Below are 22,808 nucleotides of genomic sequence, written 5' to 3'. Positions count from 1 at the left end.
TTTTCATGATTTTTTTTTTTACCGTAATATATTTTATACAATTTATGAAGGTTTGAACATTGAGAATGTTGAAACAAGAGTGAAATGTGACATTTTTTTGTGTTCAGTAAAGCGCTTTGTGACAGTTCAGGCTGTTTGAAAGCGCTATATAAATATACTTGAGTTGAGTTGAGTTGAGTTGTTTGGATATAGTTACATCCCGAAAAAAACTCAGGTTTGACTCCTACCTGAAAGTTCCTGTGCGGTTCCTTGAGGCGATAGGTCACCTGAGCGTTCACTCCCAAGTCCAGGTCGGTGGCCGTCACAGTGAAAATGGACGAACCGGGCTCTGCTTCCACCCGCACCGTGGCGTAGTATGGGAGGTTCACGAACTCGGGGGCGTTATCGTTGTCGTCCTCAACCTGGAAGGAGAAAAAGAAATGCATCGCATTAACAACTCTTGACCCTAAAATGGCCGCTTCAAATCAAAATGGCTGACAGGTTTGTCTTTTTGAGACTTTTCTTTTTTTTTTTTTTTTTTTTTTTTTTTTTTTTTTTTTTTTTGTGCGAAAGGCTAAGATTTGATCCTCACCTGCACTCTGACCGTGACTCTGGCCACCTTCAGTACTTCCTCCTCCCTCCGGACCTCCACCACCAGCTCGTAGCTGTCCCGTTCTTCGCGGTCAAATGGGACGCCGACGGTGAACAAGGCCCCGCAGGTGGGCCTCACGGAGAAGAGCCCGCCAGGGTTGAGCAATGTGAATCTCAGCGGCTCGTTGAGGCGCTGCCCGACGGCGTTGACCACGGTCAGGACGCTCGCGTTGCGGGTGTTCTCTCGGATGGTGGCGGCGTAAAACGGGGCGGCGAAGGACAGGCCGCTGTTAATGGCTTGGCGGACGAGCACCGTGACCAACGCCACGCTGGAGAAACGACCGTCCCAAACCTGCAGCACGGAAACATAGACAAACAGAGTGCGTTCACGGCCATTTTATAGCCATTAGCGTGTGGCTAACGAGGTTGTCGATTGGCTGACCTTCACGTTGAATCGATAACGATCCTTGCTGAGGTTCTGATTGATGACTGTCACCACGCCGCTGTGGCGTTCCACTGCAAAGTGCTCCAGGTTGCGATCCACCGGCGAGTAGACGAGCTGGGCTGTCTTGTCAGGGTCCAAGGTTGCGTCTGGATCGTAGGCTTCCACGCGGAGGACCTCCACCCCGGGGTAGGTCGGCAGCAGGATGATGCTCTCGTACATGTCTTGGGAAAATCTCGGCGGCGAGTCGTTGATGTTGATCACCTGCCACACACACCAAGGTGAGTTAAGTGGCTTGTGAGGAGAAGACGAACAAGTATAACAAAGGGTCACTAACCTTGATGAACACCTCAGCAGGACTGTCTGCGCTTTTTGGCGGCTGCCCACTGTCTCGGACGTGAACCCTGAAGACAAACTCGGGGAAGGTCTCATAATCCACACTGGCAATCGTCCTTCAATACAATCAATACAAGATAACGGTGAAAATCTGACAGCTGACTTTCCTGTCTGATGACATTTTTTTCTGTCAAGTATATACGATGAGATTCAAATATGCTAGCAATCATTGTTTCAGACAAAAATATATACGACTAATGTCTTTTCAGACATAATTTGTTGAGACTTTTGGTCGGCCAGACCAGAATTTATGTACTTAAGTTAAGTCATTAAAATCCCAAAACGTATAAATACGTTGTTTTAATACTTTTTCCTTCACTCCCAAAAACGTATATATACGTGCTATGTTTTATGTTATCACATAGAGAAGGCTTTGATGCAGCTTCTAACCTGAAGGGGTGGCATAAAGCAATGGTAGTTATTACAAAAAACAGCCAGCAGGTGGCAGCAGAGTGTAAGAGATCAGCCAGGCCATGTTGCCACAAGCTCTTTTTGACAGTGTTTTCACCAGGAATGTGAATATCGATGAAACGTAGCCCTATTCTAATGTTAATTGCTGCAAAACGAAAACAGATACAAATATAAAAAAAATTTTCCCTGATGAAAGTGGAGACTCTAATCTTTCTTTTGGAAAGTTCCATGTTTTCATAGCAATAGAACGCAATATTATGTGGGCCTTGCAAAATCAGTCAAAATCCAATAAAAAAAAAAAAAAAAAAGCCGGGAGCAAAGGGCGTTGCTTCAGTTTGGGACCTGAATTTTAAAAAACTTACCGGATAGATCCAGTCCCAGGATCCACACTGAAGAACATGCGAGCTGTCTCATCTATGATCTGGAACACCAGCAGGGCGTTGTGATTGCGGTCGGCGTCCGTCGCCCGGATAACTAGTGGGCTGCCATCATCCCCGAGGACCACGCTGTTGATCGGGGCCGCCTCGCTGATGGCCCCCGTGTACCTGCCACAGGAGGTCCGACAGCGGGGTCAGGATTTATGGTCTACGTCGGGCCCAGAAGAGTTTTGATACCTTAATTGCTGGAAGATGGGCGAGTTGTCATTGACGTCGCCCACCTGAACCAGAACTGCGGCGCTGGCCTCTGTGCCCGCCATGCTGGAGGCACGGACCATTAGGAAGTAGGATGTCGTTTTCTGATGAAGCATAAAATAACTTAGGGTGTATTCAGACCAGAAAAGTCCTATAGTCCTGCTTTCGTAAATGTCTCTTTTAATTGATGATGTTTCTTGTTCATGTATCAAATATGACACAAAACAAAAGTCATATGTGGAAGTTGATTTTCCCCTCAAAAAAAAAAAAATAATAAAAATTGTTCAAAAGGACCAATAAATATTCTATTTTCAAAGAATCAGAATTGTCCCTCGCGGTTCAGGCTTAGCAACCAGTCCAGGGTGTCCCCCGCCTACTGCCCAGAGCCAGCTGAGATAGGCGCCAGCACCCCCCGCGACCCTTGTGAGGAATAAGCGGTCAAGAAAATGGATGGATGGATGGATGGATGGATGGATGGATGGATGGATGGATGGATGGATGGTTCAGGCTTAATTAAAACTCCGGATTGGTAATAAACTCACCATTACCCAGTTCATATCACACCCTCAAAAATCGACAATTTTCCGGTGGTGAACATGCCTACCAAACTGTGGGCTTCTCAAGAAAAATTGCTTCAGGGGCTAAATTTAATTATTCATAAATAAAATAATTTTAATGTAAAAGTTATTTGTAAAATGGATGAATGTTACGCAGAAAAGTTCATTTCAACCAAAAGTATTTTGAGTGAGTTAACCCACATAAGAGCATGCACAACATGAAACGACTCCACCAAGTGTGAACTGACCTCAAAGTCGAAGCGTTTGCGTGTGCTGATGACACCCGTGTGGTGATTAATGAAGAAGCACTGTTCCTCATTGCCCCTGCTGATGTCATAAATGAGTGCCGAGCGGCTCAGAGCGCTAACGCTGGTCACATGGGTTCCGGCCGTACTGTTTTCCATGATCTGCAAAAAAAAAAAAAAAAAAAATCAATAGGTTATCATTTTCCGGTTCTCAATGATCTTCCCATGCTTTACCTCGGCTTGGTACTCCTTCTGGGAGAATTTGGGTCTGGATAAGTCGGAGAGTGTCAAGGATACACGGGCGGAAGCGGTGGCTGTTAGCGGTGGAAAACCGGCGTCCGTAACGTGTACTGTGAGCGCGTAAAATCCCACAGAAGTGATGTCCAGGTCCTTGGCGATAAAGATGAGGCCTGTGTCGTTTTCAATGCTGAATACGCCGCCTGTGTTGCCTGAGGAATGGACACAAGACAATTTGCATGAAATGAAATGAGATGAGACAAACTTGTTTGTCGAAAAAAAAATCAGCCCAACCTGCTTGTATGGTGTAAAGGAGTTGTCCGTTAATCCCGTTGTCCTTGTCCAGCGCTGTGACCTGCAGGACCGATGTGCCGACGGGGGAAGATTCGTAGGTGACGGCATCGTAAACTGTGCTGGTGAAGTACGGGACGTTGTCATTGGCGTCCTCCACCGCCACCAGGATCCGAGCCAGGTCCCGATTGAATGGAAACTCCTGGTCCTTCACCTGAAAAACGAGAGTGGACCCCAATGTATACAATTAGGGCTGTCAAAATCCATCCATCCATCCATCCATTTTCTTGACCGCTTATTCCTCACAAGGGTCGCGGGGGCTGCTGGCGCCTATCTCAGCTGGCTCTGGGCAGTAGGCGGGGGACACCCTGGACCGGTTGCCAACCAATCGCAGGGCACACAGAGACGAACAACCATCCACACTCACACGCACACCTAGGGACAATTCGGAGTGCCCAATTAACCTGCCATGCATGTCTTTGGAATGTGGGAGGAGACCGGAGTACCCGGAGAAGACCCACGCGGGCACGGGGAGAACATGCAAACTCCACCCAGGAAGGTCCGAGCCTGGACTCGAACCGGAGACCTCAGAACTGGGAAGCGGACGTGCTAACCACTCGACTACCGTGCCGCCGGGCTGTCAAAATAAGTGCGTTAATTTGGAGTTAATTTAAAGTTCCTTTAACGTCACTAATTTTTTTTAACAAGCCATTAATGAGCGCCCATTACTTGGAAAGCCTGTATTGGGGGAATTCAAGTCGCAACACAGCTGACACGTCCACGTCAAAATTTAGCAGTAGTAAATTCAAATGCATATATTTGTGGAGACTGGGGTCAAGTTGTAATTAACACTTTTAAAAATGTGCAGAATTTCACAAGTTACTTCATGTTATAGATTAAGCTCTAAATATGAAAAGCAAAACGCACTGAGCTGTCAGCAATGTCTTACAAATAAAATTATGCCATCTAGTGGCAGAAAAGTGGCATCAATATCTCACTTGTTTTTTTTCTTTTAAATTTTAACCGTTTTATGAATTATTATGAAATTACTGTATCAATGACTAAAATATGCAGCCATATTTCTATTAGTTGAACATTTTTTGCCACTTATTTGTTAGCAATAGTATAAAAACGTATAATATTTTGTTGTTTATTTTATTGTACATTTAAAACAGATATAAAAGTTGCGATTAATCGTGAGTTAATGGGAATGGAATGACCTCGAATCTGAAACGAATCTAAAACTTGTACAAATTTGAGGCAATTAAAAAAGGTGTATACAAAATTACTTTATGCGGGAATATACATAAGAATTCAATATAAGTATAAATTTTTGTATACTGTATTCATAAATTAGTCTTTTGAGACTATTTGTCTTATTCTCAATTGTCTTCAGTTTTTCTAATATCCTACGATTACAAACGTGGATACTATTTAAACAATTTGTCTTTGACTTGTCTTCAAACTATATGACCATAAACGAGTTCTGTTTGTGCCAATTTTCCTTTTTTTGTATTCTTATATTGTATATTTGATGCGTGTTTTTCTTGTGCTACTTGTAAATAAGTGCATTATTGATTTTATATCATTATGACATAAATTGTGATTGGTTTTCTGTAAATTGCCATAGTGATTATTGTAACTCTAAACTGAGGGAGTATATTTTGATGTTTTGTTTTGTTTCTGTCCTCAGTTTGAGAAGAATATGAAAACCAAATAGTGGAAAATAAGGATTAGGATTATTATAAATTCTCTGAACTTCTACCTGCTCCTTTTGAGAACCACTGTTGAATAACTTTTCTTGTAATAGTTTTGTTTCTTTTAACCTGTTACTCAAATAAATGAAAAACAAAAAACTACTGAAGTCATGTGATTTATGATTAAAAATTTAAATCGCCTGACATCCCTAATAATAAACAAGATCCAATCACTGCTAAGCGCTCACCATGACGGTGAGGATGTGCTGCGTCCGGGCCTCGTAATCCAGCCGGTCGGCCGTGTAGACCGCCCCCGTGCTCGGGTTGACCCGAAACAGGCGCATGCTAGCCGGGTCCACGCTGCTGTAGATGGAGAAGCTGAGACGGCTGCGCTCGTCCATGTCCGACGCACGCAGGCGCAGCAGCTCCGTGTCCACCGCCACGTCTTCGGAAACGCTGACGTCGTACGCCGGCTGCGAGAATGCCGGAGGGTTGTCATTGCTGTCCTGCACCCGGATGAACACCTGACATGAACAGGATGACATAGTCCAAAATTAGTAAGTTTTTTGAAAATTCAGCCCCCAGAGCCAGTTTGCCTTAGCAAGATTTGGTGGAAATGTCAATCACATGTAGACCCACAAAAAAGTCTCAGGAAGCCATCCCCGAAAACACACAACAAGACTGCCACGGCCATTTAAATCATGATCATTGGTCCTTAAAGGGAAACTTGACTCATTGAGCCATTTTCAGCAGTAAAAAGTTAACATTTTGTCTATAATTAATGTGGTAACTTCAGAATTTTACATGTACAATTAGTACCTTTAAAAAGTAATTTTTCTGCTTGCTATCGACTGATGATGACATCACCTGTGCTGTGGAAGGAGGTAACGGCCAATCACGGCTCAGTTTACTGACCAAACCCAGAAACTAGGTGAGCTGTGATTGGCCGTTACCTCCGTCCACAGCACCTGTGATGTCATCATCAGTCGACAGCAAGCAGAAAAATTACTTTTTAAAGGTACTAATTGTACATGAAAAATAATGAAGTAATCAAATTAATTCTGAACAAAATATTAACTTTTCACTGCTGAAAATTGTTCAATGAGTCAAGTATCCCTTTAATAATGGAACATCAATTCTTAAATATCAAGGATAAAAAAAACAAATTAATAAAATAAAAAATAAAAAAATAAATAAAGAAATTACATTTTTGCAAAGACAGTAACTCTTGATTTAGTTTTTAATGAAAATAACATGCTATAATCACTTAAGTGTTACACAAACATTGACTTCACTCTGGATGAGATGAAAACGTTTCCATAATTCTAAATTGAAAATATTTTTGAATTGTCAAAGTGCAATAAGTCAGGTCTTTCATAAATGTAAGAAAATACTTTTAAAGTAAATTTCAAGAAAACAAAAAGATACAAAAAAAAAGTTGGGCTTTAAAATTATATTTTCTTGTAAATTTATGGGGAAAAAAAGATATATAAAAGTAATCAATTCATGGTTCTATGAATCTATATCACGCTCGAAAAGAAAAATCGATTCGATATCGATTATTCGATTTTTTTTTTTTAATCCACCCCTATTGTAATGCGTGTGTGTGTGTGGGGGGGTGCGTGTGCGTGCCTTTGTCTTTGCTACATTGTACATTGTACACTCGTGTTTTCCCAGGTTTAACTACCATTGTGGGGACCGACTTGAAATTGTGGGGACATTCTGGTGGTCCCCACAAGTTCAGACCTCTTTTTGAGGGTCAAAACTTGGTTTTAGAGTTTAGGTTTGAAATAGGTTATGGTTGAGATTAGGGTAAGGAATGGAGGTAGGCAATCATTTGGATGGTTGAGGTTAGGGGAAGGCATTATGTCAATGAGAAGTCCCCACGATGATATAAATACAAGTGTGCGTGTGTATACCTGTGTGGTGGCAACACCGGTGCCGTCCGTCACTTGCACAGTCATGTTATAGACAACCTGCACTTCGGCGTCCAGCGGCCTGGCCACCACCAGGGTGCCCACGCCCACTTGGAGGTCAAACTGCATATCGAAGCTACCTGCGCGCACACACACACACATGCGAGCATGTTAGCATTCGTGTCTCGACCTGACCGTGCAATTATTGTGGCCATCTGGGCCCGGCGGCTGAGCGCAGTAAAGTGAAGTGAAACGCGACAACGCGCCGCCACAGCCCGGGAGCCGTTAGCGTCCTCGCCAACATCTGCCTTATCGCTCGCCTAACACCGGCCACCTCGCGGCCCGGGCCTGTGTACAGTTTATAGGCTTAATGTTTGATTAGAGTCACACAGAGAGAGAGAGAGAATTGATACGCCTTCGCTATTCAACGCCATCCTCGCGCTCATCCCTGCACATATCTGAGGGCTCCGGCTTCACGCACAAGCACATGAATACTGATTCACACTGCAGGGATTGGCTTATTTTGCCTTGTTGGAAGGGGTTGGGGGGGGGGGGGGGGGTGGTCCTGTTGTTGCTGTTTCCCCCCCACAGGAGAAGATGGTCAATATTACATTCATGGGTTAGCCGTCCCTCTTACCAAAAAAGAGATAATAAGTCTAGAAGGCTTCAAATCTTAGTTGGGATGGCACCATGCAACACAGATGTGAAGAAGCCATTGTCAGAAATGGCGCATGCACAACATTAGTTCAGTGATTTAAAGTGGAAGTCAACAAAAAAGGGATACTTTACTTATTTAGCCATTTTTGGCAGTCAAACATTATTTTGCCTATAATAAATTTGATATTTTCATTATTTTTCATGTACAATTAGTACCTTTAAAAACACATTTTGAAACTTGATATCGACTGAAAATGATATCACAAGGGCTCAGGTAACCAGTCACAGCTCAGCTTGTGAATGCCTCATGACCTAACCTAGAAAACAGTTGAGCTGTGATTGGTTACCTGAGCCCTTGCGATGTCATTTTCAGTCGACAGAAAGTTGCAAAATGTGTTTTTAAAGGTACTAATTGTATATGAAAAATAATGAAAGTATCAAATTAATTATAGACAAAATATGAACTTTTTATTGCTATAATAGGCTAAATAAGTGAAGTATCCCTTTAAACATTTCTTGACAATAATATGTGACCTCACTCGTCTAAACATAACATTCTGATTAGTATTACATTTGCAGAATATGAGTTAAGCACCAAAATCTAGCCATTTTTTTTCTCCACTTTACGGGGCAGCCATTTTGCCACTTGCTGTCGATTGAAGATGACATCAATGTTGCTCAGGCAACAACCAATCACAGCTCACCTGTCTAACGCTGAGCTGTGATTGGTTGTTACGCAAAATGGCCGCCTTCTAATATTGATCAAAATGTCTGGATTTTGCTGCTTCACTCATATTCCACTAATGTAATATTAACCAGAATACCGTATTTACACTAGTGGGGCTGCATAGAACATAATTCTAATCTTCAAAAATATTTCAGTTCAATACTTTAAATGTTTGAATTTGAGTCAATCTTTGCTATTTTTCTATTCATTGTAAAGACAAAAAAAAAATCACATTTAGATATAGTTTCCTTTATGTTTTCATTCAGAACAGAACGTATTGAGATTGCATCATACGCCGTGCCATTCGCAGCCCTAATGCATCCACACGCTGTCGGAGTTTTGTGGATGCTTCTTCCAAATGAGATCAATCCATACTGCCGTTGGCTAAACAAGCTGCTGTGCTGAATTTACCATTTTGTTTTGTTCAGTTTTTTTTTTGTTTTTTTTAACGTGCCTAATTTGCTTTTCACATTACCTGTGTCAAGAGAGCAGTTCCTCCCACAAGCGTTCTGCGGAATGTAGAACATTTCTCTGGCCACGCGTCCTCCTGCACGTGGAGAACAACATCAATTAAAAAGGGAAATGAATGGTCAAAAGTATTGGGACGCCCAAGGGAAGCGAAATGTGGAGAAAATGGGGAGTTTCTAAAAGATATTTGAGGGACTTTTCGAACATTTACAAGGTCAGAAGCAACTGAGGCAAGGGTGGGCAGATTACAGCCCGCGGGTCACACATGGTCCATTGTTTAATTTATAATCAAGCATTTATATTATCAAGAGTTTTGTAATACTAATACAATTTGTTAGTTAAGATGTATTCATTGATTACTCTACTACTCTAATCTTTATGAACCTTGATTTGTACAATCACAACCAAAAACAATTTCTTCCCAAAAACAGTTGTCAAATTTAGCCGCATCAAATTGCACAAAATGTCCAAATACTTCCGTCGACGTAGTGCACTGAAAGCAACTTTGTAAGATCTACAATAATGTCATCACACACTAGTTGAGTCTGATAAGTTTGAATAACGAGATTGTGACCACTGAAGCGTGAAAGACGCAAGCAACGATTACAGTGACGTTTCCTCTGCGCCAGTGTCGCATTAATCAACTCATTTTTAATTAATGCGTCGGCGTGCTGTTGATTATTTTCAACAACAACAACAGCGGCAGCAGCAGGGAACAACCAGCGCAGTGAAAGGTCATCAAAATCAATTACATGTAGTCACTGCACAGATAGAACAAATAAATAAATAAAATTGAACACAGCGCTTGCGTATGTAAAAATAGAAAGCATTATCGATGCTGACAGGCTGGCACCCGATGATGCTTTTACCAAATGGTCAGGGTATTTTCCGTCGTCAGCTCTTCGGAATGGACTCACCCACGATGTTGAACCAAACGGGGGTGTTGGACTGGCCGACGGCGACCACTCCCACCGGCTGTGCCACGGTGGCCGTCTCGGGCACGGAGAAGTTGTAGCAGCGCTGCGTGAACAGCAGGGGCAGCGGCGAGGGCGCAGGCCGGACGATCCATTCCACGTGAAGCTTGACCGTGGACCACAACGGGGGGTCGCCGCCGTCCTCCGCTTTGATCTGAGACAGTGAATGATGCCGTTTGAGCGGATTCTACCACGATGAACTGATATATCGTTAAATGCCATTGACGGCTATAGACGTCAAAAATGCATTTGAACTAGGCTGGTAGTGAATGAGCTAAAGGGGAAGTCAAACACCCAAAATTTTCGACAATATTATGTTCTATGCAACCCAATTAGTCTATGTTTAATATTACATTAGCAGAATATGAGATAAGCAGAAATATCTATAAATAACTATATCAGGACATGGCCATTTTGCCACTAGCTGTCGAGTGAAATTGACTTTACACAGTTGCTCAGGTCTCAGGAAACAACCAATCACAGGTCAGCTTCAGAAAACAGATGAGCTGTGATTAGTGGGTTGCATGAGCCCTGAGTAACTGATGTCATTTTCAGTCGACAGCAAGTGACAAAATGAGATGGATTAAAAATGGCTGGGTTTTGCTGCATAACTCGTATTCCACAAATGTAATATTAATCAAAATGTCATGTTTAGACTAGTGACTAGTAATATGACATATTATTGTCAAAAATTGATTAAGGTTGACTTCCCTTTAATAAGGCTGATTCAAAACAAAATGGCTTCTTGTGATTTTTTTTTGGGTGGATTTTCATGTGATAAGCCTTCCTACCAAAAAGACGCTCCAAAAAAAAAATTGGTTTTCAGATTTCAAACATGATGTCTTAGGACAAGTTCTCAAGTTTTCTTGTCCTCCTCCTCCCACATACGGTAATTAAAAATTCACTTTGTAACTTAGTGTCTTCCCATTTGGCTAGTATACAAGGGTCAAATCTCAGATAAAGACTCCAGACAAAATCTTTAGGATCCCCCCTCAAAACAGAGCCTAAAATGGTGGCTTCAAACCAAAATGGCTGACTTCCTGTGTCTTTTGATTTTGATTTGATTTATTGAACATATAAACATACAAACAGCAGAGGAACAAAAAATTTACAAAAGAAAAGAAGAACCCCATAAAATCAATCACAATTTACATGTTCCAAAAAAAAAAAAAAAAAAAAAGTAGGAAGAAGTTAAAAACTTATGTACCCCTTATTTCATAAGGACTGTGTCTAATTTCAAACAACGTCTGAGTACTGTACTTTTCTGAGATGACTTCTTGATCTTTTGTGTGGGTCTGCTCATGATAGACATCCCATGTGTTTTATGGTCAGTCACCAAATTTCACTAAACAATCACCCTAAAATTGTTACTTCAAGCCAAAATGGCAGACTTCCTGTGTATTTTTAGACAGACATTTAGCCAGATTTTAGTTGTTTTATCTTGAGCCTTTTTGGTATCACTACTCAATGACAGACATTCCTGCAAATTTCATGTTGCTAAAGGAAACTGGCATCATGGCTGAATGATCAAAAAAAAATTTTGTTTTTTGACAAATTATTTAGGACAAGTTTGTCTTGAATGGATGCAAAATAGATATTTGTGCCTTGGTGGAGGTCTGCGCTCCACTGAGCGATACACTACAGCTTCTGATGTAGACTCAATGTGGCATTGACCAGTCAGAGAAGACATAAAGCTTAATGTCTGCAGTAAAGTGGTCTAAAAAGAAGAAAAATGACTCATTTATTACGATGACATTTGTTTGTAAATGAAGGCCCCAAACAAGCTTTGTGTTGACGTGATTGAGTGCAAGCAAACTGAAATAAAAAAGCAATTCCATCGGCGGGTTATCAAATTCATCTTTGCCAACTCATAAAAATGCATTGGGAGGATAAAATACGGATTTATGCCTGATGAAAAATGGCCAAAAAAAAAAAAAAAAAGGGAGTCCGACCTACCGTGAGGACGTGGTAGCTCCCGGCCGCCACCGCCTTCTTGGACACCACCATGGCGGTGCGCGGGTCCACGCTGAACGTCTCATCCCGGTTGCCGTCCACGATGCTGTAGCTGATGTTGGCGTTGGTGCCCAGGTCGCGGTCGTGCGCGAAGACCCGGTAGACGGGCTCGCCGCGGCGGTTGCGGTCGCGCTCGGGCAGCCTGATGCGGTAGGTGACCTCCGGGAAGACGGGCGGGTTGTCGTTCTCGTCCTCCACGTGGACCATGACCCACACGGTGGACTGGCGGGTGGTCACCGGCCCGTCGATGACCGTCACCTAGGAAACCGACAGGGTTGTGTGAGTGTGAGTGAGTGAGTGCGCGGGAGTGGGAATATTTTGGTGTGATTTTAGCGGACGCACGTCGGCGGCGGTGAGGAGTGGAGCTCATGGGAAATCTCTTTGTATTAGCGGGGCCTGCGGTGGAGGCAAAGGTCTCATCACAACATCGATTGGATCACATCACCGGTGCGAGCTGCCTGACTGCTGACTGGACTCTTAATTACACTCTCTGCCGGGCAAAGCCGCGCACACACACACCGACACTCGCACTGCAGGTCTTAGATGGAGACCCCATTTCCCACTGTCTATTTACATCCGCTTTCAAGTGAGCATGCAGAGTTTGAAAGAAGTCGCAGTTCTGAGGACAAGTTGGCCGTTTGAAGGACTCATGGAAATCAGACACTGGCTGGCAACCAGCTCAGGGTGTACCCTGCCTACTGCCCAAAGCCAGCTGGGATAGGCTCCAGCACCCTCCGCGACCCTTGTGAGGAGTAAGCGGTTAAGAAAATGGATGAATGGATGGAAATAAGACGGATATGTCCGCTTCAAACCATAATGGCGGACTTTCTGTATCTTTATGATGCAGGGTTTTTCCTGTGTACAAAATTGAGAGGCGGCCACCTCCACCTTATTTGCTCACCACCTCCAGCCTGAGTGACTGATAATGAATGAATGCTTTAACTTATTGGAACTATTATTGTTATTATTGATTCATGGAATTATTAGATGTTGCCTGTAAAAAAGTTGAATTTATAGAATACATACACGTCATGGTGCATGCTCAGGACTAGGGATGGTCGATACCACTTTTTTTCCCCCAACCGATACACAACTCTTGAGTAGTCACCGCTACTGATACAAAATACCGATACCACTAGATAATAAAATTCCCCGCCCATAAATGACAGATGATTTTAAAAAAAGACCTGTATATCCCAATCTATTATTTCTCCTTAAAATTGCATGAAGTTAATGGCAACTTTGTATTCATATAATTTCTAATGTATTTTTCCTGATCGTAAAACGGCTGCAGAAGGGCGGTCGATAATGGTAACCAATATCTTAAAATAAGACTGGTATTGGCACCGATACAGATACCTGGTATCGGTAGCCACCCATCATAGTCAGGATGATACCACCTCTGCCTCAATTTGAGCTAGGAAAACCCTGCGATGGGTATTGTTTCTTGAGACTTTTAGGTGGGTCTACTCATGGTTGACATGGCTACCAAATTTCATGTTCCTCAAGTAAATTGGAATTGGGGACTGAATTTTCAAAAACAAAACATTTGGGGCTCGATTTTCATGCCCAGTGCAAGTCTATGGGTGGCATTGGTGGCGTTTCCATGTCAAAGTCCAATTGATTTCAATAGCCGTTAATCCAGTGGTTCTTAACCTGGGTTCAATCGAACCCCCAGGGGTTTTGGTGTCAGTCCCAGGGGGTCAGTGGAGATCAAGGTACACACCCAAGTCATGTGACACGCCCCGCTTGGCTGTCAATGACTGCAGGGAATTTGGTGCGCCCAGTAGTTGACTTGTGACTGTTGTATGGTACGTCGTCTGATTTCTTCATCATTTTAATTTCCTTCATACTATGTCGAGCAAGGACTACGCGTGATATGAATTCATGGTGTTCCACAGGGTTCAATTGTGGGGCCTCTGCCGTTTTCACTGTATGTACTGCTCATGGGTTCCATCTTAAGAAAACAGTGGTGGTTGTTTGAAAGTGCTCTATAAAAAAAATAAAGTTGAGTTGAGTGATGGGAGTCAGAGTCCATGCATGTGCATGATTTGCAATATTTGGAGGTGGGGAATACAAATACAAATACAATCTCAAAGGACCTCACAGGCCCACAGTTGGCAAATATAAATGACATCTCCTGATACAACCCCGCCAAGAGGGCACAGGAAAACTCAAAAACTCTTCTTCTTTCTTTTAGTATTTTCACAGGTAGAAGGGGTCATTTGCGCTATTGTGAAAGGGAATGCGGTTGACCTGGTTGCCATGGAAGCGGCTCCCCTCATTGGCTGACTTCAAGGGCTGAATTTTGTGTTTGATGGCGAGACTTCAAACTTCACCTTCACACACCACACTGCCTTGCTCCCCAGACTTCACGATTCATTTGGGGCTCCTTGACCCTTTTTTGTGGTTCTACACGTGCTTTATCAAATGTTGTGTTCCTCGGGGAAACTATCTTCACTGGCAGAATTTTCTTTTGAATGTTCCTGTTTGATTGTGAATCATCAAACTTTATTGTCATGTTCCCCAAACTTCCTGCGTCTTTTTTTGGGTACGGCTTCTCGAGACTTCTTTTTATGGCTTAACTTATGATGGATACGTCTACCAGATTTCATAGCGCTAAGTGAAATGGGCTCCAGGCGCTGGATTTTGAAAACATTGCTGTGTGTGCGCGCTAATGATCGAAAGTTGTCTTTGCAAAGGCAAGAATTATTGCTCCGGCTCTTGTATTGGATCTCATTAAATTGCCTACCTAATGAAGTGAGTGTATATGATGTTATTGTCTTCCCCGGTGTCCTCTCACCGTGCGCCGAGGCCGAGCTATCATTCGGCGACAGATAAACATCTCGGTGGGGGTCACTCGGGGGTGTTATTTCATTTCATTGCGGCGGTTAATAAGTTGCGTGCAAAGTCTCGGCAGGGATGAAGTTTTCCCTGTGAAGTGGAGACACCGCGATTATCCGCTTCATCTGCATGCAGCGCGGCCAGCGCAAATGCTAATCGCGGCGCTATCTGGACGCCCAGTGTCTGCACTTATCTAACACTCACACAAAACACACACCCCCACACACACATACACACCCACACACACAAAGTCCTCGCCGGCCCAAGCCAAGGAGATAACCAATGATGAACGATTACATTTAAGAAATCCCCTCGCCCGGGCCCCAACCTGGAGGCATTCATCAGCGTCTGAAGGAGGCCTTGCGGGGCCCGGTGTCTGGCTCGTCCTCCAGCCGCTCTGCTGCGTTAAGGTGGCAGGTGGCGACTAAAGATAAACAAACCAGAGGACCCCGGAGTCCCCGCGCCGCGCCGCTCGTACGTTACCTCCAGGAAGTGCTCCGACTGCTGCTCTCGATCCAGCTTCCTTGCCGTCGTGGTGATCAAGCCTGGCAGCCACAAGACAGAAGAGAGTCATTAAAATACGCTGTCGTCTTACACAGATTTTGAAGCCATCATTTTTACGAGGTTTTACAGGATACAGGCGAGTCCGAGTTTAGAGTTGGCATGTTGTGACGCAAAATGCCAGGGTTGCACTGAGGTAACTCCAGGAGGGGTCGTGCTTCAGAACAGAGAGAATAAATGCCTGAGTGTTAAAGCAACTTTTGGCTTGAAGGTTTGTTGTCACCTATGCTAATTTCCGTTAGCTAGTCTTGGGCAGTTTTCCATGACAGTTTGGCATTAGTAAACTCACCTAGGCGTATATTTGGGGGGTAATCTATCCTCTATTATTCGCTAGAAAACTACCAATAACAGTATTGTTTAATTGACTAATTTGCTCCCCAAAACATATAAAGACGTTCTATTTTAAATGTTTTACGTGTCCCAGAGATGTATTTATATGTATATTATGTTATTTTATTTTTTTATGCTAGCTAGAGCATACAGAAGGTTTTGATGCAGCCTCTCAACTGCAAAGAACAGTTGAAGAAATGGTAGTTATTACACAAAGGGCCAGTAGGTGGCAGCAGAGCAAAAGAGATCAACCAGGGCCATTTTGAAAAAAAAGCTATTTTACTCACATTTCTAAATAGATTTGTGAATAATGATGAAATTTGTCTATATTCTAATGCTAATTGCTGCAAAACGGAAACAGTTGAAAGAAGAGACTCTAAATTTCTTTTGGTCCATGTTTTTATAGCAATAGAACACATAATTCTGTGGGCCTTGCAAAATCAACTCAACTCAACTCAACTTTATTTATAAAGCGCTTTAAGAACGGGCGTTGCTGTATACAAAGTGCTGTACATAAACATCAGTTTTGCAGTAAACAAGAACAAAGCAAACATTTTGAAGTTTTTTTGTTTTGTTTTGTTTTTACAAGTAAATACGTTATACAGTCAAAATCCAGTAAAACATCAGGGAGTGAAGGGGGTTTCTCCTGTGAAAATGGCTGCGAGGTAATGAGTTAAGCAATTACAAAACTTTTTCTTGCGTAATCAATTTATTGTAATGTTTGCTATTCTTCTTTCATTATGTTAGCATTAAGCTAGTGGGGTTTTGTTAGCAAATATAGCAAGTTTTGGTTTGAAGGTTGTTGTCACCAGTGCTAATTTCCGTTAGTCTTGGGCATTTGTCCATTACAGCTAGGCATTAGCAAACTCACCGAGTTGCAAACTTTTTGGGGGGGAATCCATCCTCTGTGATTTGCTAAAAACTACCATTAGCAGTGTTGCTTTGGTACCATCTGGTGGTCTATTAAGCAATTCCAACACTTTTTAACAGGGGAACCAATATATTGCGATTTTTGCTATTCTTCTTTCATTACGTTAGCATTCAGCTAGCGGTATTCTGTTAGCAAAGAAAGACATTAAATGTGTGTTTTAAGAAGTTTGAATGTGTTAATAACATGTAAGATGGGTAAAAGTATCCATCCATCCAACCATTTTCTTGACCGCTCATTCCTCAGAAGTATCAAAAAAAAAAATTCCATACAATCGCAGATTTTCATCTCAACTCGGTCTGGAACGTATGGCCCGCATAAAACGAAAATATTTTTAGAACGGAATTGCTTCTTTCTGGTCAGGTCACATGTTTCACCTATGTTGCACTTAAACACTAACACACACACCTGCTCTTAAACCATCACACACACAGACTCCCGCTTGTTGCTAGGCAAAGTTTTCATACAGGGAACCAACTGCCCTATGGGACCATTCTAAAAAGAAATTAGCATATGCAAGGAAGGAACTGGAAGTCAAACTCACGCTAAGGAAATACAAAGAAAAAGTTTGTTCAAATGAGATCATTTCATATTTGAACCACAGCTCTGTATTAAATATAAAATAGACTCCAGTTAGAAAAGCACCCCCTCTTTGGTCTGGTGTTTCTGTAATGCAGAGTGGCTATTTAACTACCTAACTACATTTAAACATATTACCCTCAAGTGTAGTAACGTTACAGCAATGTGAGTCCATGCATTAACATTCTGGTGGTGTTCCGCACGCAAGTATAAGATTTACTTCCTAATCCTCCTCAAAAATCTAATCAAGTTTGTCTCTGCACTACATTGACCCCCACTTCACTTGTAGAAATATTTAGGAGTGTCATTGTTCGAATGAATATGCATAAAAACATACCACAAGCAAGCTAAATAACACCGCACTATAATGAAAGCCAATTCATTTACTCGATGGCAGCGGCCGGTATACACCGTCAGCCAATTGGGGTCCTTGCTGTCTTCCTTTTTGGACATTTGTAAGTAATTTAAAAAATAAATAAATAAATAAACAAAAAAAAAACAAAACAAAAAAAAAAAAAAACGTTTTCATCTATCTTTCGTCTCCCTTTTTCTGACAACTTAAACATTTGGATTCTGACAAGTTTTGAATTTTAATTATTCATTTTTTTTTAAATCAAAATAATTCATTTTAAGAATATTTTATCTAAAAAAAAAATAAAGATGTAAAAAAATCTTAAAAATCTTAATGTTTACTTTTTATTTATTTATTTATTTATTTTTATAGATCTACAGGAGAGGGACTAAAGAGCCACATGTGGCTACAGAGCCACAGATTGTAGACCACTGCACTAAACAATCATACTTGCACTTAGGACTGCGCAATTATGAAGAAAATAATAATCATGATTATATTGGTATTTGGTAATAATTGAAATCATGGTTAAGATTATCTTTTATTTTTTGGTACAAAACAAGAAAATGTAAAGAATATTCAGACAAATAAAATACTTTGAAAGTAACACTAATTATGCACGTTCCTTTTGGATGAAACAACATCAATTAAATTTTGTTATTTTAAAATATGTAACATGTATCACTCAAAATTAGTATTAATGTATTTTTTTACGATGACGCTGATTTTGTAACTGTGGAGTGTGCTAACTGGAATTGGAATTTAATTGAGATAAATTGCACAGGGACGGCACGGTGAGCGAGTGGTTAGCACGTCTGCCTCCCAGTTCTGAGGACTCGGGTTTGAGTCCAGGCTCCGGCCTTCCTGGGTGGAGTTTGCATGTTCTTCCCGTGCCTGCATAGGTCTTCTCCAGGTACTGCAGTCTCCTCCCACATTCCAAAAACATGCATGGCAGGTTGATTGGGTGCTCCAAATTGTCCCTAGGTGTACTTGTGAGTCATCTCTGTATGCCCTGTGATTGGCTGGTTCAGGGTGTACCCCGCCTACTGCCCGAAGCCAGTTGGGATAGGCTCCAGCACCCCCGCGACCCTTGTGAGGAGCAAGCGGTTAAGAAAATGGATGGATGGATGGATGGATGGATGGATGGATGGATAAATTGCACAGCCCTATGTGCACTTACACAAACACATACATTCCAATCATTAATTTTTTTTACCCCAACTCTCATTCAGAAATGCAATATATAAAATCCTATCGACGGTCCATTTAAAAATAAAAATAAAATCTCACATAGCCAGGGAGGACAAACACGGTAGCTTTTTCCCTCATCTTGAACCTTGTGTCAACACTCATCTCTTGTGTTTGCTCCCCCGCCGAGGAAGAAAACGAGGAGGAGGAGGAGTGGGAGTGGGGTGCGAGGTGGTGGGGGTTAAGTGGTTTTGGGGTGGTAGTGGAGGTCGGGGGGGGTTGTCAGTGCTCCTAAAGCGTAGAGTAGTGCTTCAATCTTGTGTTGTGCTTGGCTACGCGTGCAGACACACACACTCACACACCAAACAAATCAAAGCGTCGGGGTCGAACGGGACACATCAATCAGTTCCGCGCAGCACCACGGAAAGTTGCAGGACTCCTGACACACACAAAAGTCCCGTTGCGCTGTGATAACACGCCTATCATATCAATCCGTCGCTTTAATAGGATCCTGGTTGGGAGGCGGCGCCGGATGCAGTAAAAGTCCATTTATCAGGAGGCAGGGGCGTCGATACGGACGGGAATGAGCAAGAGATAACGGCAGCAACGACGACAACAACAACACAGGAGGGCTCAGATGGCGGTAAAAGTCCAACTCCGGCACATCACACTAACGTTAGCTTCTTATTACGTTTGCATGATAGAAGTGTTAAACCGTGATGGAAAACGTTCAGTTGGTGAGTTCATGGTGGTGACAGTTTGACCCTCGATCAGACTATCTGTGTATGTTGACTCTGTCTCCATTTCAGTCCAACCAATCAGATCACTGATCCCGCCCACAACCTCCATGATGGGGTGGTCGTTGACAGATTGTATTCCATTCCATCAACATTAAATAATTAAATATATTCAAATGTTAAAGAATTCCATTAAATAAATAAAAACAATTACATTTTAATAAAGACGTAAATAAAAATATTAAAGAATTAAATCATAAAATAATATTTTATACATTTGATTTTACTATTTAACATAATCCATCCATCTATTTTCTTGACCGCTTATTCCTCACAAGGGTCGCAGGGGGTGCTGGAGCCTATCCCAGCTGGTTTTGGGCAGTAGGCGGGGTACACCCTGGACTGGTTGCCAGCCAATCGCAGACCGTTCCGTTGTAACCCTTTCGACAGCGGTTCTGCAGCGCCGGTCGTCGGGGGACTAGGGGGGCCGTGACGTCACCTGTCGTCTGATTGGCCGAGAGCAACGCCGCTGCCGCCGCAAGCAACGCCATGGCACACGCCCATTTCCTTGTTTTAAGCGAGAGAGGCAGTAGCGTCCGCCAGTCTTCGCCAAAGTCATAAAAATACAGTATATACAATAAATATAATAATGTTTTACAACAACACTTAACTATATTTATAATTTAAAAGGTACTTGTGGATCGATTTGTAATGTTTGTGGTTTTAAAAAACATCGCGAGGCTGGTGGTGTGTTCCTATTCACTTGAATGAGAGCTCCAGCGGCAGACCTCCATTCAGAAATAGCTGTCTTCTCGAGCCGGTCGTGAATCGTAAAATTTCATCCATGATGGTCTATATTAAATTGGAAATATGGTTCAATATTGGCGCGACTTGCCACTCGGGAAATGTGGGAGTGCAAGCTTGGCGTGGACGGTTCAAATATTGCCGCCCCCTTCTCGCCGTGCGCCAGTTGTAATGGAAACCCGGCGGTTGCTGTCTGGTGTGGTTGTGTGAGGTGTGGTGTGGTGTGGTACCCGGCCGTGCGGGCACGATGGAAAAGCGGTACTAGGGACAATTCAGACCGCCCAATTAACCTGCGATGCATGTCTTTGGAATGTGGGAGGAGACTGGAGTACCCTGAGAAGACCCACGCAGGCACGGGGAGAACATGCAAACTCCACTCAGGAAGGCCAGAGCATGGACTCGAACCAGAGTCCTCAGTACTGGGAGGTGCATGTGCTAACAACTCAACCAACACTCGCCCACTGTTTCAGTAAAGGATTAATAAATAGATTCAGTAACATTCTTAAAGGTATTTTACAATTCAAGTAATGAATGTGATGAATTATTTCACATTTCAATTTGACTGGCTTTGTACATATTAAATTACATTTAATTTAATTTAAGGAACATTATATCAAATATACATGTAACTAATGAACTGACCTGTTTTGGGGTTGATGTAGAAGAAGTTCTGCGGGTTGCCGGCGCTGATGCGGTAGCTGAGGCGGCTGGGCGTGGCGGTGAGGTCGGGGTCTTGCGCTTGGATGCGGATGACCGACACGTCCCTGGGCGAGTTCTCCATCACCGATGGGTGGTAGATGGGGTCCGAGGTGAGTGGCGCGTTGTCGTTCACGTCCTCCACCTGATGAGAGGACAAATATTTCCGTGTTATGTTCATTAAACATCAAGATAAAGGTTAGTGTGAAATGTTGACTTTGTCTATAAACAGTTTCTCAATCAAGCACATGTACATCTCTTATGCTAAATGTCACACCCACAATGCACCGTGAATGATTCTCCTCAGCCTTGGCATGCACACGTGCAGAATATTTACGGGTATATGGGCCACGAGCGACACAGTACCGAGATGCTTGAGTGGGTAATTGAGGAGCACCTGTGCCTGATTAAACTTCCTGTTTCAGGGTGTGTGAGTGCGCGCGACCAATCACGCCCAGAAGGCACAACAACAACAGTGCCATTCCGCAAAAGTCTTTCAAATGTGTCATGTTTGCGCTGGATGCTGAGGCGGAACAATCAAGTGAGTGCAGATTTGTTTACACGCTGAAAATCACGACATTAATAGAGTTCTGGGTAAAGCTATGCTGCTGTACGAATGGGTTACGAGTCCATCAGAGATCACGTGGACATGTCTGTTCCAACGTAAAACTGGATTGTCCGTAACATAATGCTATGCTGTTGTTAGTTTTTAAGACAACATTTAAATTTTTATATTTTTGTTAATCATATGCCGTTGTTATCTGGTAAACTAAAATATTAATGTCATGCTAGAGCCATTGTTAGCCTGTAAGCCAAAATGTTAACATTATTATTAACGCTATGCTGTTATTAGCGTTTATCCAAAATGTAAAAGCTATGCTAGTGCTATTCCGTTTTTAGCTTGTGAAGACAAAATGTTAATGTCATGCTGGTGCTATGTCATTGTTATGTTCCATCCATCCGTTATCTGTAAGAACAAATGTTAACGTTATGCTAGTGCTATGCCGTTATGCCGTGTCTCAGATTAAAAAAACAAAAAAGATGTCATACATTAACCAAAAATGAATGTGATGGCAAAAGAAAAACAAAAATTGTTAAAAACAAAAATTGTTGATAAAAAGGTTAGGGCACTTTTGGAAATATTTTTGGATATATTAATCTGTTAAAATGTGTTTGATAGATTTATTGTTCCATAAGGTGGCTTCATATTTCTTTTGGCTGGACGGTAGGTTTATTTCATGTCTTAAATTTATGTTTCTGAAATACTTCACAATGTGGACATATTCTGTTTAATTGTGTTGGTGTCTTTTTAAAGGTTAAATATTTATATTTCAAATTGAATTATCAGCCTTTTGTTTTCCTGATCCTGATTTTGAATTAAAAAAACAAACAAAAAACAATTATAACTGTCAATAACAACTAATAAATATTTAAACTGATACATTTTTCAGTCATATCGCCCAGCCCTTTGTTCCGGTCCATTTAAATAATTGATTCAATATATAAAAATATAGAAGACATTGTTGTTGTTCTTTTTTTACACATTTGTAGATACT

At 42.2% G+C, this 22,808-nt stretch overlaps 1 protein-coding gene across 11 annotated transcripts in view; it reads right to left on the bottom strand.

Annotated features, from left to right (window-relative positions):
• The window catches only part of fat3b (FAT atypical cadherin 3b), a 91,727-nt gene that overhangs the window by 47,280 nt on the left and 21,639 nt on the right, over nt 1-22,808 (bottom strand). For all 11 annotated transcript variants that reach the window (XR_013279709.1, XR_013279708.1, XM_077504513.1 and 8 more), the window contains exons 6-21: nt 21,199-21,397; nt 15,561-15,622; nt 12,177-12,491; nt 10,164-10,374; nt 9,254-9,325; nt 7,398-7,534; nt 5,727-6,002; nt 3,785-3,995; nt 3,488-3,702; nt 3,257-3,415; nt 2,434-2,555; nt 2,182-2,364; nt 1,350-1,464; nt 1,013-1,276; nt 572-922; nt 228-401 (exon numbers count right to left, since the gene is read on the bottom strand). Coding sequence is in view for 9 of the 11 variants with exons in the window: in XM_077504513.1 (XP_077360639.1) it covers nt 228-401; nt 572-922; nt 1,013-1,276; nt 1,350-1,464; nt 2,182-2,364; nt 2,434-2,555; nt 3,257-3,415; nt 3,488-3,702; nt 3,785-3,995; nt 5,727-6,002; nt 7,398-7,534; nt 9,254-9,325; nt 10,164-10,374; nt 12,177-12,491; nt 15,561-15,622; nt 21,199-21,397 (3,066 nt within the window). In the remaining 2 variants the exon portion in view is untranslated. The remainder of the gene's footprint in view (nt 1-227; nt 402-571; nt 923-1,012; nt 1,277-1,349; nt 1,465-2,181; nt 2,365-2,433; nt 2,556-3,256; nt 3,416-3,487; nt 3,703-3,784; nt 3,996-5,726; nt 6,003-7,397; nt 7,535-9,253; nt 9,326-10,163; nt 10,375-12,176; nt 12,492-15,560; nt 15,623-21,198; nt 21,398-22,808) is intronic.

This window comes from Festucalex cinctus, chromosome 18 (genome assembly GCF_051991245.1).
Source record: "Festucalex cinctus isolate MCC-2025b chromosome 18, RoL_Fcin_1.0, whole genome shotgun sequence".
NCBI lineage: Eukaryota > Metazoa > Chordata > Actinopteri > Syngnathiformes > Syngnathidae > Festucalex > Festucalex cinctus.
Note: the sequence above shows the minus strand (reverse complement) of the source record. Positions and strands in the feature narration are given on the sequence as shown.